Consider the following 17,283-nt stretch of genomic DNA (forward strand, 5'->3'; position numbering starts at 1 on the left):
AGGAAATTCAGTCTTCTCCCCGCCCCCTCCCCTTGAGATGTTCCAGCAAATTCATCGTAGAAAACCTGAGCAGAGTGGATGGCAGGAATCCGGGTCGGAGGGATTTTGCAGGATATAAAGTAAGTTGGGAAGAGCGAATTCGATTTGGTTGAAGTGTATCCGAGGCGAATTTTAAGATTAGGTGGGATCATGCTTTGACAATCCCCTCCTGCTCTCCTGGGCTCCAGATTAATTTCTCCGCCCAGTGAAATCATAGGGCTTGGGAAGGTGCCTAACAGCTGAGGGGGACTGGGTTTGTTTTTTGTTTGTAACTACCAAATAGCAGCTTCGAGGACAGCCAAGTTGGTGCCCAAAGGTAGCTGTTCCCCAGTTTACAGAAGGAAAGGTGTCGAAAGGGGCCCCTCCCCCTCCAACCACCCTGAGAGGAAAAGCGCGACTTCAGAAGATGCGCGGGCTCGCGCTTGATCTTCTTTCTCGCACTCTCACTTGTCCACCCCCACCCCCGTGTTTTTCACACTCACGCACATTCCGTGCATTTGGAACAGAATAGGAATCAAATTCAAGGAATGTTGATCCTGCGCTGCAGACGGCAGGGCTGGGCTGTCTTGAGTGATTCCTTAGGAATTCCCCTCCCGCCAGTCCCCCCTCCTCCCCCCGCCCATCCCCCAAGGTTGCGCAAACCCCCCCATTAGAGAGGTGCAAATCAGCCCCCCATCATCATTGCAGCTCTGAATTTCAAGGCGGCTTCAAGAGAGTTGGGAGGGGGCGAGGATCCTGCTTCTTCTAATTATCGCTAGTCGTGAGCTCTTAGAAGTGACGAGGACTTTGCAAAGAGGGAGCGTCGAATGGAAAGCGAAGGCGCAGGTTGAACCGAAGTGTTTTGATCCCCAGACAGCTGGGATTTACCACTGGCTGCAAGTCTGTAGACACACGCACACAAACACGCACACACCCGCACTCTGGGGCAGGGATACTCCGACGCAAGCTTGGCGCTCCAATCTCCGCGCGTCGCCCCCGCCGCAACCGGGCCGCTTCCCTGGGGTTCTGGTCCGTCACCCTGACTCTGGGGTTTGTGGACCCCCCCCCAAGTCCCGCTTCCCGCTCTCTCGCTCTCAGGGCGACCAGGGCGCTCGCAGTCCAGAGGGCAGCGCACTCACCCCTTACTGCCGCCGCCCGGAGAAAGGGAGGCAAGACTTACCCATGGAATCGGGCAGGGACATGTCGCTGGACCGCTGCTGAGTCAGGGACTGATGCATGGTGAAAGCTGCCCGGTTGCCCCAGTGCCCGAAGCTGCTTCAAGCGCCCCCAGCTCAGGGCGCCCCGCAGAGCATCCTACTCCGCGGATGCCTCTGCTGGTCCCTCGGAGAGCTGAGAGAGACTGCCTCTGGTTGAGAGCTGCAGCCCAAGTGCCGCCTCCCCCCTCCCTTCCCCTCTTCTCCCTCCCTCCTCTTCTGCCTCCCTCTGCTCTGGGAGGCAGCAGCATTGGCGGTCCGTGCAGCGGCGTGCGCTTGCGCAAGACCCCCCCTCCCTCCCCCTCGGCCTCCCCATCCTAGTTATCCACCTCCCAGCCTCCCAAGCCAGACAGGGAGCTGTTTTAGCCCCTTGGGGCCAGGGCTGCGCAGAGAAAGGGAGGAAGGCTTCAGCCTGGTGCCAACCCACCTTCTCTGTAGTTTGGAGAGAGGGTTTTGGGTAATCATCCTGTTCTAGGACTTATAATTGGGGAGGGGGACAGAGTCAGAGGTTTAGTGGTGAGAAAACACACACACACACACACACACACACACACACACATTTGTGCAGGTCTGGTCTTAGTGCTTCCAGAATGACATAATGGAGCTGGAGATGATCCAGAGAAGGGCCACTCTATAATCAAGAGGATGGTGAGGGGAGGCTGCCATATGAAGATAGATTAAACAAATGCAGACTCTTTAGTCTAGAACGATGAAGGCTGGGAAGGGATGTGACCAGAGTGTATAAAATTATGCAGAGAGAGAGAGAGAGAGAGAGAGAGAGAGAGAGAGAGAGAGAGAGAGAGACAACACAGCCTTATTCACCAGATCTGAGAATTCTAGAACCAACAGCCCCCTAAAAGCTACAGGGAGATTAAGCTGAAGCAAATATGACTCTGCATCAGCACCTGAGTTTGAATTTTTATTCAAGGTGTTTTTATATCAAGGATCTCATTTTCTCATCATAGCAGACATGTAAAGGAGAAAGAGGAATTATCAATAATCCCTTCTTATAAATGAGGAAACTGAGTCTCAAGTGAAATTTTCCTGTGGTTACTCAGCTCTTAATGGGAGAAGTGGAATTCCAACCCAGATCTGTTGGACTCCTGGGTCAGTGCTCTTCTTCCTATGACAATTGCCTCCATACCCCCATTTCTCCCCCTAGAAATCCAAACCAAATTAAGTATAAAACTCTCCTGAAAACAAATGGGATGGGAGATGGTACTTGGTTCTTTCCAGATCTGCCTTTGCTAATCTAATGCGAGGTTTTGTTTCCTTATCCAGGAAATGGAACCAAAGGCCCTTACCCATTCCTACCTTTCAAAGGAAGAAAAGATGGTTCCTGAAGGTTAAAAAGGGAGCCCTTTGTGAAGCACTCAGGCCCCCCAGGGGCCAGGTTGAATGCTGTGTCAGGTATTATTAGCAGCCCTACACTATAGATGTGGCTAAGAAATCTGTGATATATGTCCTAGACAGAGACAAGATGCCCACTCTTGTAGGGTGTGTGTCTTAAGAATGCTAGGTGTTTGGATCAGTGTCCCCATAGTCTCCACAAAGGCAGAGAGAAATCCCATATTTATACTCTTGCAGTGATTGTCTTTCAGTCCCGTTTACTTATCTCTTCCCCCTCCCACTCTAAATATCTCATATTTAACATAGAGAACTCCAGCAACCAGCACTCGTTTCTCAGGAGTACTTCATTATTATTTTGCTTCTGTGAAAGTAGCATTGAGGAAAAGAGGGTTTTATACAAGCTAGAAAAGATTATTTAACACCTTATTTAGAGATGCTTGGCTCCCCTATAGCAGCCATACAGCTAGAGGTCCCCAAAGAAACCAAATGGAATCTTGTTACTGTATCATGCAGGTTTCAATGGACAGAATGAGGCTGTTTCACTTTAGAAAATAAATGATGCAGAGGGCATATGTAGCTTGACCTTTAATAGAAGCCACAAACTAGTGAGGTACCCTTAATGGGGGTGAGCCTTGCTTTTGCAACATCTATATTCCTCTATCCTGTGTGAACACTGAACATTATTTTAAAAAGTACTAGAGGAGCTAGCTGTTTAATAGAACTGCATACTGTATATTTCTTTTGTACTGTCTCTTGGGGTGCCTTATGGGACTTGGAACACAGCAGGCACTCAGTCAAGTTAAAAATGACTTTGAGACCAGTAGCAGTGATAATAGCAGCAGCTGCAGCAGCTCAGAGAGTAGTAGCAGCCGTCTCCCCAGAGATGGTGTGCTTGTTTGGATCTGGGAAAAGGGGAGGGACTAGAATGAGAAGTAGGGGGAAAAACCCCATATTTCAACCAAGCTCAGTACCTAAACCTCTTTCCCTTCAAAAGAAAGTTATTTTAATTCAGAGTGAGCTGGACAGTTAAAACACAAAAGACAATCTTTCCTGGGCTCCTTCTGATTTTCTTCATGTCAAAACACATGTGGATTTTATACATAAATAGGCTCATGATAAAAATTACCAATAGGCATGTCACCTAGAAGAAGGAATAAGTCTTTCATGCAAGTGAGGACTACTATAAAACTGCTTGGTTAGCTTCTGATAAAAAAGAAATTATTAAAATGGCTTAAAATAAATCCTTTTCATTGCAAGCTTAATCAAGCATACAGTGTTGTCCTAGGTCGCAAACTATTTCATAGCATAAGGAAACGTTTGCCAGTGGGGCTGCAGCCTACATCTCTCTGTCTTCTTCAAGCCAATGATGAGGGCCCTCGCCAGAAGCCTTCAGACCACTATAAAAATGCCAGATGGTGCTCTGTCTCTAACACATCCACCCTGGGAATAGCCATAACACTCCATTGCCTCCTTATTTTGATGATCAGTCTGACTAGTTCAACTACCATTGTACTTTCCAGATTCCAAATCTGGGAATGTGAGTTAGAGGGGATCATGTTTGCAAGTATACACACATGTACATACCCACATGCATATTTAAGTTATAGCCATACAAGTATTCACAAATGCATATACGTATATATCCCATACCTGCCTTTTAGTTCCCAGACTTAGGTTGACCAAAGACACAGAAGAGCTTCAGAATAATGGAGCCTCTCATAGAGTCCAAACATCCCTAACTGAGGTCAGAGTTGTGCCCTCCAGACTACCTTAGGTCAATGCCTAGTATCCAGTGCCTGAACCACACACAGCTGAATCTTTATTGAGGAGAACCATGGGTTAAGGTGTTATTGCACCATAAAGTTTTTTTTTTTTTTTTAACCATCAAGTTTGACTGGTTCCCATTGTCAGCTCATCATTTACTTTGGGTACCTGGAAAATAACCACAACACCAGAAGACAACACTGGTACTTGTCTTTGCTTTGTGATTGTTTTCTATTTTGTGATCTGCTTTAGTTACCAGCAGATTTAGTTACCAGTTTTCCAATACCAATAAAAAATCTTTGATATTATGATTTTAAGCGAATGGAACATCATTTACTTGCCATTCCACTGATACTGGATATTTTAAAGGTTTCCAATTTTCCAACCTGTAAATAACACAATGAACAAAATCTTTGCATCTTTTTTTTACCATCGGATACAATACTACAGTGGAATTATTGATTTCAAAAGTTCCTAATACATACTACTAATTAAATTTTTATCAACATGTATATAGTGAAGTATACATTCTGATGAATTTTTGTATATATACATATACATAGATAAATCGACAGATAGATATCTTCTTGTAACCACTACCACCCAGATCAAGATATTGAAATTTTCCAACATCCCATATGGCTCCTTTGAGTCCCTTTCCCAGTTTCCCTCCCAGAGGTTACCACTATTTTGATGTTTATCATCAAGCCAAAGTATTTTTAAGGCTTTGAATATGTGTTGCCAAATTGTCCTCCAAAATATTTGTAGCAAAGCACATTTCCATTGCCAGCAGGTGAAAGCATCTGGGTCCCACAGCCTCTTGGTTTTCCTTTGAGAAGGAGATGTTTCAGGACTGAAGACACACCTAGTTACAGTCAGCAATAAGTCACGAAGCCAGATTGGAGTTCAGCTGGACACAAGGCATCCAGTGGGAGCCACAGATCTAAGAGCCAGAGGCTGAGGATAGTCCCAGCAGGCAGAAAACAGTGTCACAGTCCACAAATACCTTAGAATCCTCCAACTGCTCATATGTTTTCATTGTCATATTCATTATTTTTCTCTGTTGTACATATCCAAAGTCTTCCTTATATTTAAATTTCAAATTTCTGTCATGATCTCTTGGTTATGCCTCGTACAGAGTTGGCATTTAAATACTTGTTGAACGTGTGACACATTTTATTTACTGCTTTTTTTTCTGCTTACTGAAATAAAACTACAGAGGTGTGTGATGCAGCATATTACCCTTCCCCAAAACTCTCCTCCCTAGAGATAACAAGTACACAGATTGGATTACATTTTTCCAGAATTTTTCTTCATATACATTTTTACTTTCATTTTGAGAATTAAATACTTCTTTCAAAATAACAAAATAGCAAATATTTTAAGCACTGTAAGTTATATTTAAAGCTTCACAAACAGCACATTAAAGTGCATCTTCAATCAATCAAACCAAATAGTAGTTCACTCTTACATAATGAAACTCCCTCCAACTTATATATTTTTTCCCAACTTATATTTTGATGCCCATTTAGCTATCACAAGCAGGGAATATAAATTCCATCTCCTTTCTGATCACTAATGTGAAAATATGAAAATAAATATTAAGAAATTATTATTATTATTATCATTATTATTATTATTATTATTATTATACGGTACTGGGGATGGAACTCAAGGCCTCATTCATACTAGGCAAGTGCTCTATCACTAAGCCACATCCTTAGCCCTGAAGGAAATTATTTTTATTTCAAAATACATTGCTTGTAAACGTTAACATAACATCAAAATGAAACTGGTGTACATCTTTTACTAAATTCTTGATAGGAAACTCTGAAGTGCAAGCAATCTGTTTCCTATTATAGAAAACAGGTAGTTTCTTTTTAAAGTTGAAGTCTTTTTTTCCAGAGAATTTTATATTTCCCTAATTTGAAGGCATAAAACAGCAACAGAGAATAATAATGCATGAAACAATAAATACACAAGGGGCAGTGTGATATTGAAAAGCCAGATAATACTTTTTTGGATTTTAGAATAAATGTAACAGGTTAATAATCACAAAATGTTAAGGTTAGAGTGAAATACAATAAACAGTTTATTAAGGGAAAACATACAGAGAAAAAAATCACCATACTTATTACTTTTTCATCAAGGAAAAGGGCGGGGGATGTGGGTGTGTGGCTGTATGGCCACAGGAACTAGGATGGGGGATCATTTTGGGGATCTCACAATTTAGACGCCCTGGTTTACCTGCCAGAGATGGCAGTTGGTGGGGTTAGTAGAATAGGATTCAGTTAAGCTGTAACAGCCCTGTTTCCTTCCTCTAATTAATTACAGAGCTCAGTACATCCTTTTCCCTTATCCCCTTCAAAAACATTCATTAAACACCTAATTAGATGTGGCATTGTCGCAGGCAGAGTGTGTGTGTATCCAACTGCTTAGTTCAGGTTTGGACTGGGGAGGATTTCTGTGTTCACTAGTTTCTGGGAATCAATAGATTTGCTACCAGTTCAAACTGCTCCACAGAGCCTTTAAAAATGTTTATACTCTGTGACCCAGTAATTCTACTTCTGGGAATCTGTACTAAGGAAAGAGAAATCTAGACTAAGATTTATGTGCAAGGATGTCCATGGCAATGTTTTTTATAAGTAAAAAAATTGGATAAAAACCCTGAAATGCCCCCAAACTCGGGGAATGATTAATAGATGTTACCACAACCACATTATGCATATGTTAAATAGCTATTAAAATCATGTTTCTGAATATTGAAGAACAGGGACATATGCATAATAATGAGTAAACAAAGTAGGTAAAATTGATCCCAATTTTGTTTAAAATTGCATATGCATACAGAGAAAAATGACGCAAACATATTTACCATGGTTGTCTTTGAATAGTGAAATTACAGGGGATTGCTTTCTTTTTTATACTTTTATACATTTATCAAATATATTAAAGAGAATGTATTATTAAAATTAGCACCATCACCCCCCAAATCAGTTTAATAAACAAATTAAATAAGCAGGTGAATGTTTCATAATTGCATTATATCCCTCCTGCAGTGTGCCTAGGGTTGCTCAGAATGCACCTACTTTGGTTTGGGCTCTCTCTCTCTCTCTCTCTCTCTCTCTCTCTCAGACACATGCATGAGCACGTGCACACACACACACATACACACACACCCCTCCATTATCAGTCGTCCTTGCCTGAGTGCAAGTTTCAGATAATGTGTCACCTCTCTCAAAGGAATTTGTACTTCTCATTTGTGTGATTAAGACTTTTTGGTGTTAGCAGGTGGGCAAGAACTTTGTTTTTGGTCTGGCTCCATCCATGCCCTTGAAATTACACCGGTAGAGGGCTGTCTACTCTGTGGATTGCCTGGAAGGAGCAGCTTTCTGGGAAACTGACTGGCCTGAGAAGATAAAAGGAACTCTGCCAGGGGGGTGGGTAGGAGGACATTTGGGGCAAGACAGAAGAGAGAGAGGTTTAAAATGGACAACTGTGTTTATTAGAGAGGATTCCTTTGTTGAGGTTGTAGTTTAGTATGTTTTTGTTTAAAAGAAATACAACTAGACCCGTAGGAAGTACTGTTGAAGGTGAAATGCACCTACACCCATGCCTGCCTCCTAGCTTTGCTCAGGAATCCAGGTTCCCAAGGAGAGAGTTGTTCAATAAAGGCTGCCATCCTTTAACAGCCAGCAATGACAAAAGTAAAATACACACATAAATTTCAAATAATACAGAACTGCATAAATTCTTTCCCTCCCCAATCTTACTCTTCAGGGGTAACTTCTATTAAAAGTCTGATGTATTCCTCCCAAACTTTTCTACTTTCCCTCTACATTTACAACAAGTATATGCACATAAACACACAGTTATAAACATAGTGAACAAAGATTTAACCAAACTACAAATATTATTCTGTAACTTACTTTAAAAAAACCTAATACTGTTCCATGGACCTATTTTAAAAGTTACCATTAAATATAAATTTACCTCACCTTGTATACATTCCATCATGTGAATGTGCCAGATTTATTTAACCAACCTCCCCATGATTGGACATTTAATTTAGTTCCAGTTTTTCATAGTTATAAACAATGTTGCAATAAACATCCCTGCACATATACCATAGAATCAATTTAAGGAAAAATCATCTTTCCATCAGCTGTGCATTACCTAACCATTTGCAATTAGTTTCCCAGGCTCTGGAGAACAGTTTTTAATGGCTATGCCAAATGTTCTGTAGCATCCCGAATGGTCCAAGGCATCCTTTTCAATTAAGTTGCAGTCTACTACACATTGAATTTTAAATTACATTATGCTTTAAGGACAGGGCTCTGTCTTATATTATTGATACAGTGTTATAATGTTCTATCTCAGTATTAATATCCTGGACTTGAATGAGCACCACCTGAAGAGAGTGACAGCCAGGGGCTGCTGGTTCATGTCACCAAGGGCGGCCCAACCTAGGGTAGCACAAACGTGATCATCCCTTCTCCATTTACATTCAGCATCTCTGTACCACCACTTCTGGAAGGTCCAACTACAGAAAAGGTGTTTTATTTGTCACCAAATGGTTTGGGAGAAAGGATTAACACCTAAATTGGTGAAGGAGACCAGGCTGCTTTCAGTCCTAATATGCCCTTTCTTTGATATCATGATTGGAGATGACCTCCTTAGCCAATGCCTACCCCCTCCCCATCAAAACACATTGCTTTTTAGAACTCTCAGCTGCCAGTATTTTTTTATGTTAGCTTGACAGAAAGTGCTTAAGGCTTGGCATTAGAAGACCATTTTCTAACCTTAGGCCTTTGACCGAATCAATGAATCTCTCTGAGCCTCCATTTTGACATCTATAAAATGGGGATTATTATAATATCTTTGTCACAAGGTTGAGGTAAAGATGAAATGAAATAATAGTGGGGAAAGTACATTGAGTGCAAGGAAAAGTGCTCTGATTGTAAAAGTGCTCTGATTATTTTTTAATTATTTCTTCCCGATAAACCAGTTTTATTCTATTTCATTTAAATCAGATTTCGGAAGACTATGTTGCGATAGAAGTGCTTATTATGGTGCAAATGTCAGACAGTGGAACAGGACAGTGGGAAGCTCTTTTAAGAAGGGAAAACTTTCCAGGCTTTCAAACCCACATATGTAGGGGGTTGATAGTGTAACTAAGATAGAAGGTTGACCAGAGTCCCACAGGCAAAAATGTCAGAAAGGTCTGTTACTCTTTGCTGTCTCCAGGGAAAAGGAAGATCAGGTGGAAGGGGGCAGGATAGCACTGTTTCTGTGGGCTGGCCTGAAGATCTGTCCTCCCTGGGGAGATGTGTTCTAGCAACTGTTTGGTGTATTTTTAAAGGTCAGAGAGGCTTTGGCTCTATAGGATGGAGTGGCTGTGACACCTGATTAATGTCTGTGCAGTACTTTCCAGAATGAAATTTAATCAGCAGAATGATTGCAGCAAGCAGCTGCCTGGAGGAAAATGATCCTGTTCTAATGGTGGCTCGTTTGATGTGTTGGCATTGTAGTAGGGCACGTACATTATTAGTCCAGCCCAAGGGGCCCCAACTAGGACACTGGATCAACTCGTAAGGAAATGCTGCAAACAGCAGCAGCCCCTCCATGGCTCTGCATAGGGTCATCATTGTCAGATTGTCAGTTCCTCCCCACTCCGAGGACCTTTACTGTCAGCCTCCTTCCCAGCCCCAGGGTCCTCCCTGTCAGCTCTTTTAACCCTCTCCTATCATTATCCATTCCCTCATTCCCCACTGATCAATCACTCATAGTGCTAACCCCCCAGCCTGACGTCAAGGCCTTCACTGACAGCTTCCTCCCAACACACTCACACATACACACATGCTTATCTCCCTCCCTTCCCTGCTTAGGTGTTCTCAAGGCTTAAATGAAATGAAAAATGGCCTCTCCTCACAAAATGACGGGAGTCTCCTGGTCTAATTAACCCTCCTTGCCCTATTTTCCATCCAAAGCACAGAGGTTATCATACTGACTTGCAGAAATTCTGTAGACTGTATTATACTCCCTAACACATAGGAAACGCAGTATAGGACTATGTGCCTGATATGGTCTTTCCACTCAAGTGACATCGGTTACTTTTAATGAAAGCTGACTATGCTGACCTCCTTCACCAGGGTCTGTGGTATAAGATGTTCTACCTATAGTAGAGATAGGATGGATGAACTGGTCACAATTTCTTGCTGGCCTTTGTTTCCCTAGTTTAAAAAATTTCCACTGAATCCCTCCAGAGAGTATTCCAAAATCACCCACAGGGATCTGACTCAGGATCAGGTGAATGCTAGAAGGGAGGGCTGGGGGTGTGGCTCAGTGGTAGAGCACCTGCCCAGCATTGCCTGAGGCCATGGGTTCGAACCCCAGCACCACAACAAATGAATTAATTAAAATAAGGTCTGTACTGGGAACTATGAAGTCAAGTTTACCTTGGAAAGGGTAGTCTTTCACGATCAAAATCAATAGAGTTGCAACAACCTTCTCTAAACTCAAAGGACTGAGCGGTCTTTTGCTCTGAAGATACTTCTGAAAAATACTTCAAGATTCCTAAGTTTTGCCTGAGGTACAATCTCAGGACCTATGTATGAAACAAACCTGGAATTCAGTAAAATCGTAAACCTGACAAGTGTTCCTCACCATATTAAATTGTGTTTGTGATGGGTGGAGGGATCTAGACGTGGAATTGGATCTAAGGGGGTAGAGGTGGTATTCAAAGCTAAAAAACACAATGACTAGTATAGAACAGGCCATCATTGAGCACTTGCTTTGTTCCAGGGTCTAGAAATGAAGCCCAGATGCTGCTGTCAAGGAAGTGGGGGAGAAAGATTTATCAAAAGCACACAAAAATAGCACACAAAAAATAAATTCAATGGCCAAGGTGTGTGCTGGCTACTGAGAGAGGACTGAGAAGAGGTTCCTGGGAAGGAGGAATAGGGGAAGTGGTACCTACTTCAAGTATTAACCCATTAAGTACCAAGTTTATAATTCTGTGACTATTTCATTGAAATTGACACAGGTGCATTAAAATAGATTGGAAATCATAATCTAGAGCTTATATATATTATTATATATTATATGACTATGTGTACATAATCATATGTATTATATGTGTAGTATAACATACATTGTCTATATTCATTTATAAGTATTTCTATATTATATGTAGTATTTTTATTATTGTATAATTATATGCTATATTTAAATTTTCACAGGTGGTCCACATCTGGGATGATGGAACAAAATAGGCTAAAATATTTAATTATTCATTTATTCTCTAGGATGTAATTCCCAGGAGGTCTGGTACTTCCTTTATTTGTTGTTGCATGTCTAAAATCTAGAAGAGTACCAGGAATATTATAGGAGCTAAACAAATACTCATTGAATAAATGAATATATGCTTAATATATTCCAAGCACTGTGCTAAGTATTTGGGGTACATGGGGATAGGTGATAGAAATGGAAGAATCAAGGAGGATTTTTAGGTTTCTTTCTTGAGCAACTGAGTGGGCCATGGTACCAATAACTGAGATATACAGATGCCTAAAGATGGGGATGGGTAGAAATTTGAGGGTGGAAATCATCAAAGAGTTCTATTTGGAGCATATTAAGTTTGAGATATTTGTAGGTCATAGTTATATAAAGGTCAAGCAGGCAGTTGAATTTCTGGGTCTGGAGTTTGGAGAAAACATCTGGCCTACATACATAGATTTGGGAGTCAACAACATAAAGAAAATCTTTAAATCTATAGGATTGGATGAGATTACCCAAGGAAAGTGGAGAAACTACAGGAAAGGGGAGCCATGGCCAAATCCTGAGGAACAACATCATTTAGAGGTTGGGTAGAAAAGTTTGCAAAGAAGACTGAGAAGGTAATGATGTATATATAAGGAGAACCAGGAGAGCCTGGTATTGTAGAAGACAAGAGAAGAGAGTGCCTCAAAAAAGAATGAATTGTCAACTAGTTTGAATGGTACTGAGAGGCCAAGTTACATAAGGACTACAACATGGTCACCCAATTTGATAGTGGAGCTAATTTGTGACATTGACATGAGCAGTTTCAGTGGGAAATGAAAAGCCTAATTTTCGTAGGAAAAAGAGTAAATGTAAACGGGGAGATGGAAATACATGTAGAAAACTTTTCAACAAGGCTGACCATGAAGGAAAGCAGTGATATGGAATGGTAGGAATTATTCAGGGAATAAAGAACACAGAGATGCCATCTCAAGCAGAAAAGACACGATCAAAGACACACAGGCCAGAAATTATATGGAGAGTTTAAGAAACTATGAAAGCCTCAGTATTGGACTGGGGATATAGCTCAGCAGTAAACCACTTATCTAGCATGCATAAGGCCCTGAGTTTGATCCCAGCACTGCAAAAAAAAAAATTAAAGAAAGAAAGAAAAATCTCAGTATTGATAGAGCACAGAGTTCAATGTTGAAAAATGAAACTGAAGAATAAGGATTATTCAGGGCCAGGTATGCCATGGTAAGGCACTTGGACCATATCCTGAAAACAATGGCAAGGTATTAGAGTTTTAAGAAAAGGAATGGCATCTTTTAGAAAAATTAGTCTGGGAACCATGTGAAGAATGAATTCAAGCAGGGAGCAAGGGGGCAAGATTATCAGTTTGGAGACTGTTGCAATTATCTACATAAGAAATGAAGGTAATCTGGACTAGTTGAATGGCAGTAGGAATATAAAGAAGAACATATATAGGGGGTAAAATCCTCGGGACTTGGTGTTGGATATAAGGGAAGAAGAATGCCTCTCTCAGAATTCTAGTATGAATAATTCTTTGAATAGCAGTACTGCTTACTGATATAGGGAATATAAGAAGAGGAATGATTTGCAATGGCATAGAACAATAATGAGTTAATTAATTTTAGGGCATTTGATTGTAATCTTTTCATATATAATTTTATTGAGATATAATTTATATACTGTACCATTTAATTCATTTAAAAACTATACAATTCAGTGGATTTTAGTATAGTAATGAAGTTGTGCAAATATCACCACTATCTAATTTTAGAACATTTTCATTACCCACCCCAAAGAAACACCATACCCATTAGCAATCATTCCCCATTCCCACCCCCACCCCACACACAGCTCCTGGCAACTACTAATTTACTTTGTTTCTATGAATTTGCCTACTACGAATATTTCAGCTAAATGGAATTCTACAATACGTGGCCTTTTATGTTTGGCTTGTTTTCTCAGTTCATCCATGTTGCATGTGTCAGTATTTATTTCATTTTTATAGCTGAATAATTGTTTGATGTATGGATATACCACCTTTTGCTTATCAGTTCATCAGTTGGTGAACGTTTAGGTTGCTTCCACTTTTTGATTATTATGAATAATGCTGCCACAAACATTCATTTATGTTTTTGTGTAGATATACATTTTCAATTCTCTTGGCTATATAACTAGGAGTGGAATAGCTATGGAATATGATAACTTCATAAACATAAAACCAAACTGTTTTGCAAAGTGGCTCCACCATTATACATTCCAATCAGATATATATGAGGATTCTAATTTCTCCACATCCTCTCTAGAGTTTATTATTATCTATCTTTCTTATATTCATCTGAGTGTGAAGTAGTAATATACTACAATAATATATTGTGGTGTTAATTTGCATTTCTCTAGTGTGATGTTTAATTTTTATGTGTCAACTTAATTGGGCTAAGAATGCCCAGATAGCAGGTAAAACATCATGTCTGAGTACATATCTGTCAGAGTGTTTCTGGAAGATTAGGATTTGAATCAGTAGCCAGAAGATCCATCCTTACCAGTGTCTGGAACATCATTCATTGAGGGTCCAAATCAAACAAAAATTTGAAGACAGGGCTAACTTGCTGTCTCTCTGTGCAAAGGGATATCAATGTTCTCCTGCCCGTGGGCATTGGCATTCCTGGTTCTTAGACCTTTAGACTCCAGTTTTCAGATGGCAAATTGTGGGACTTCTCAGCCTGCAGTCATGTGAGCCAATTTTTCCTATAATCATTCTTTCAGTAGATAGGCAGATGAAGTCCTTTATCAAATATATTATTTTCAAAAATTGTCTCCCATTCTGTGGATCTTCAGTGTTTTCTTAATTGATGGTATCCTTTAAACTATATATTTTTTAAATGCGAGGAAGTACAAATTATGTTTTTTCTTTTGTCACTTATATTTTTGGTGTCATATCTAAAAAGCCATTGCCTAATTCAAGGGTCCAAAGATTTATGACTATGTTTTCTTCTAAGATTTTTATAGTTTTTCAATTCTTACGCTTAGATCTTTGTTCCATTTTGAGTTAATTTGGGTAGGAATCCAACTTCATTCTTTTGGTGTAGGTAACCACTTGTTGAAAACACAATTCTTCCCCCCACATACACTGAATGGTCTTGGCACACTTGTCAAAATCAGTTGATTATAAATATGAATTTTATTTCTGGATTTCCAATTATATTCCATTGATCTATATATCTGATCTTATATCTGTTCTTATAGTAATCAAGCATATAGGAATGTAGTCTTGATTATTGTTTCTTTCTAGTAAGTTTCAAAATTAGTTAAGTGTGAGGACTCCACCTTTGTTCTTTCTCAAGACTAATTTGGCAATTCTAGGTCCCTTGCATTTCCATATGAATTTTAGGATTAGCATGTCAATTTCTGAGACAATGGTAGCTGTGATTTTGACAGGGTTTGCACTGAATCTATAGATCTGCTTGGGGAGTATTGCCATCTTAGCAATTTGGCTTCCAGTACATGAAAATGGAATTACTTTTATTTTGGTGTTTATTTTCTTTCAATAATGTTATATGGTCATCAGTGTACAAGTATTGCAATCCTTTTGTTAAATTTATTCCTAAATACTTAATATTTCCATAATATTATTAATGTAATTATTTTCTCAATTTTGTTTTCAGAGGGTTCATTGCAAGTGTGTAGGAATACAGTTGACTTTTGCCTGTTTATCTTTTATTCTGTGACTATGCTGAACTCACTTATTAGATATAATAGTTTTCTTGTGGCTTCTATAGTATTGTCTACATCAAAGACCATGCCACTCATGGGAAGGGGAATGAGAGAGAGAGAGGAGAGAAAGAGAGGGAAGAAGGCAAAGTGGACATAATTAAGGCATGATATATCCATGTATCTAAATGGTGATATCCATTAATTGGTCCGATTAATATGTGTTAATACTTGTAATAACAGGAAGAAAGAAATAAGTTTCAAGACAATAAAAAGATGATGCCACCCATAAAAGAGATATTTTTATTTCTTTCATTCCAATATGGATGCCTTTTATTTATTTTTCTTGCCTAATTATCCTGACTAGGACATTCTGAATACAAGTGGTGAGAGTGGACATCCTTGTCTTGTTCCTGATATTAGGAAGAAAATTTCCAGTCTTTCACCATTAAATATGATGTGCAGTGTGGGTTTTTTTTAGATGCCCTTTATCAAGTTAAGGGTTTATTGAGTGTTTTTATTCTGAAAGAATGTTGACTTTTGTCAAATGCTTGTTTTTCATCTATTCAGATGGTCATGTTATTTTTCTTTTATTCTGTTTGTATTTGTATTATACTGACCAGGTTTTGTATCTGAACCAACTTTGGATTTCCTGGCATAAATACCATTTAATGATGGGTTATAACCATTTTTATGTATTATTGGATTTGTTTGCTAGTATTTTGTTGTGTATTTTGATGAACAGATTAAAAATGGATATTGGTCTCTAGTTTTATTTTCATGATTTCTCTGGTTTTAGTATCAGGGTTATACTGGCCTCACAGAACAAATTAGGAAGTGTTCCTTCATCTTATAATTTTGAAAGCATTTGTAAAAGATTGGTATTCAGCCAAATGCAATTTCTTCTCAACAGCTTATGGAATGTTCTCCAAAGTAGAACATATTTTAGGCCACTCTTAGCAAAACCAAAAAAATACAAAAAAAGATACAATTCTTTTCATCTTAGCTGATCATAATGGAATGAAATTAGAGCTCAACACCAAAAATCCCTACATAAACTATATAAGCAGAGATTGAACAATACACATTTTTAAAATTTTTTATTTGTTCTTTTTAGTTACACTGACAGAACATATTTTGACATATCATACATACACAGAGTATAACTTCCCATTTTTGTGGCTATAACATGATGTGGAGTTACACTGGTCGTGTATTCATATATGAACATAGGAAAGTTATGTCTGATTCATTCTACTGTCTTTCCCATTCCCCCTCCCTTCCTTTCATTCCCATTTGTCTAATCCATTGAACTTCTATTCTTCCCTCCCCCATCCCACCCCGTTATGAGTTAGCATCTGCATATCAGGGTGAACATTTGGCCTCTGGTTTTTGGGATTGGCTTGTTTCATTTAGCATGATATTCTCCAGTTTCATCCAGTTACCTGCAAATGCCATAATTTCATTCTTCTTTAAGGCTGAGTAAAATTCCATTGTATATATACACAACATTTTCTTTATCCATCCATCTGTTGAAGGGCACCTAGGTTGGTTCCATAGCTTAGCTATTGTGAATTGAGCTGCTGTGAACATTGATGTGGCTGCATCACTGTAGTATGTTGATTTTCAGTCCTTTGGGTATATGCTGAGGAGTGGCATAGCTGGGTCAAATGGTGGTTCCATTCCAAGTTTTCTGAGGAATCTCCATACTGTTGCAATAATTTACAGTCCCACCAGCAATGTATGAGTGTACCTTTTCTCCCATTTCCTCTTTAACATTTATTGTTACTTGTATTCTTGATAATTGCCATTCTGACTGGAGTGAGGTGAAATCTCAGTGTACTTTTAATTTGAATTTCCCTGATTGTTAGAGATGTTGAACATTTTTTCATATATTTGTTGACCAATTGTATTTCTACTTCTGTGAAGTGCCTGT

General features: G+C 39.5%; 1 protein-coding gene across 2 annotated transcripts in view; it reads right to left on the reverse strand.

The window, feature by feature from the left end:
- Tmem255a (transmembrane protein 255A) overlaps positions 1-1,387 on the reverse strand; it is a 60,990-nt gene extending 59,603 nt beyond the window's left edge. For both annotated transcript variants that reach the window (XM_047535860.1, XM_047535859.1), the window contains exon 1: positions 1,199-1,387. In XM_047535860.1, coding sequence (XP_047391816.1) covers positions 1,199-1,256 — 58 coding nt within the window. In that variant the 5' untranslated portion in view covers positions 1,257-1,387. The remainder of the gene's footprint in view (positions 1-1,198) is intronic.
- Positions 1,388-17,283: the final 15,896 nt, after the last annotated feature.

Source organism: Sciurus carolinensis, chromosome X (genome assembly GCF_902686445.1).
Source record: "Sciurus carolinensis chromosome X, mSciCar1.2, whole genome shotgun sequence".
Lineage (NCBI taxonomy): Eukaryota > Metazoa > Chordata > Mammalia > Rodentia > Sciuridae > Sciurus > Sciurus carolinensis.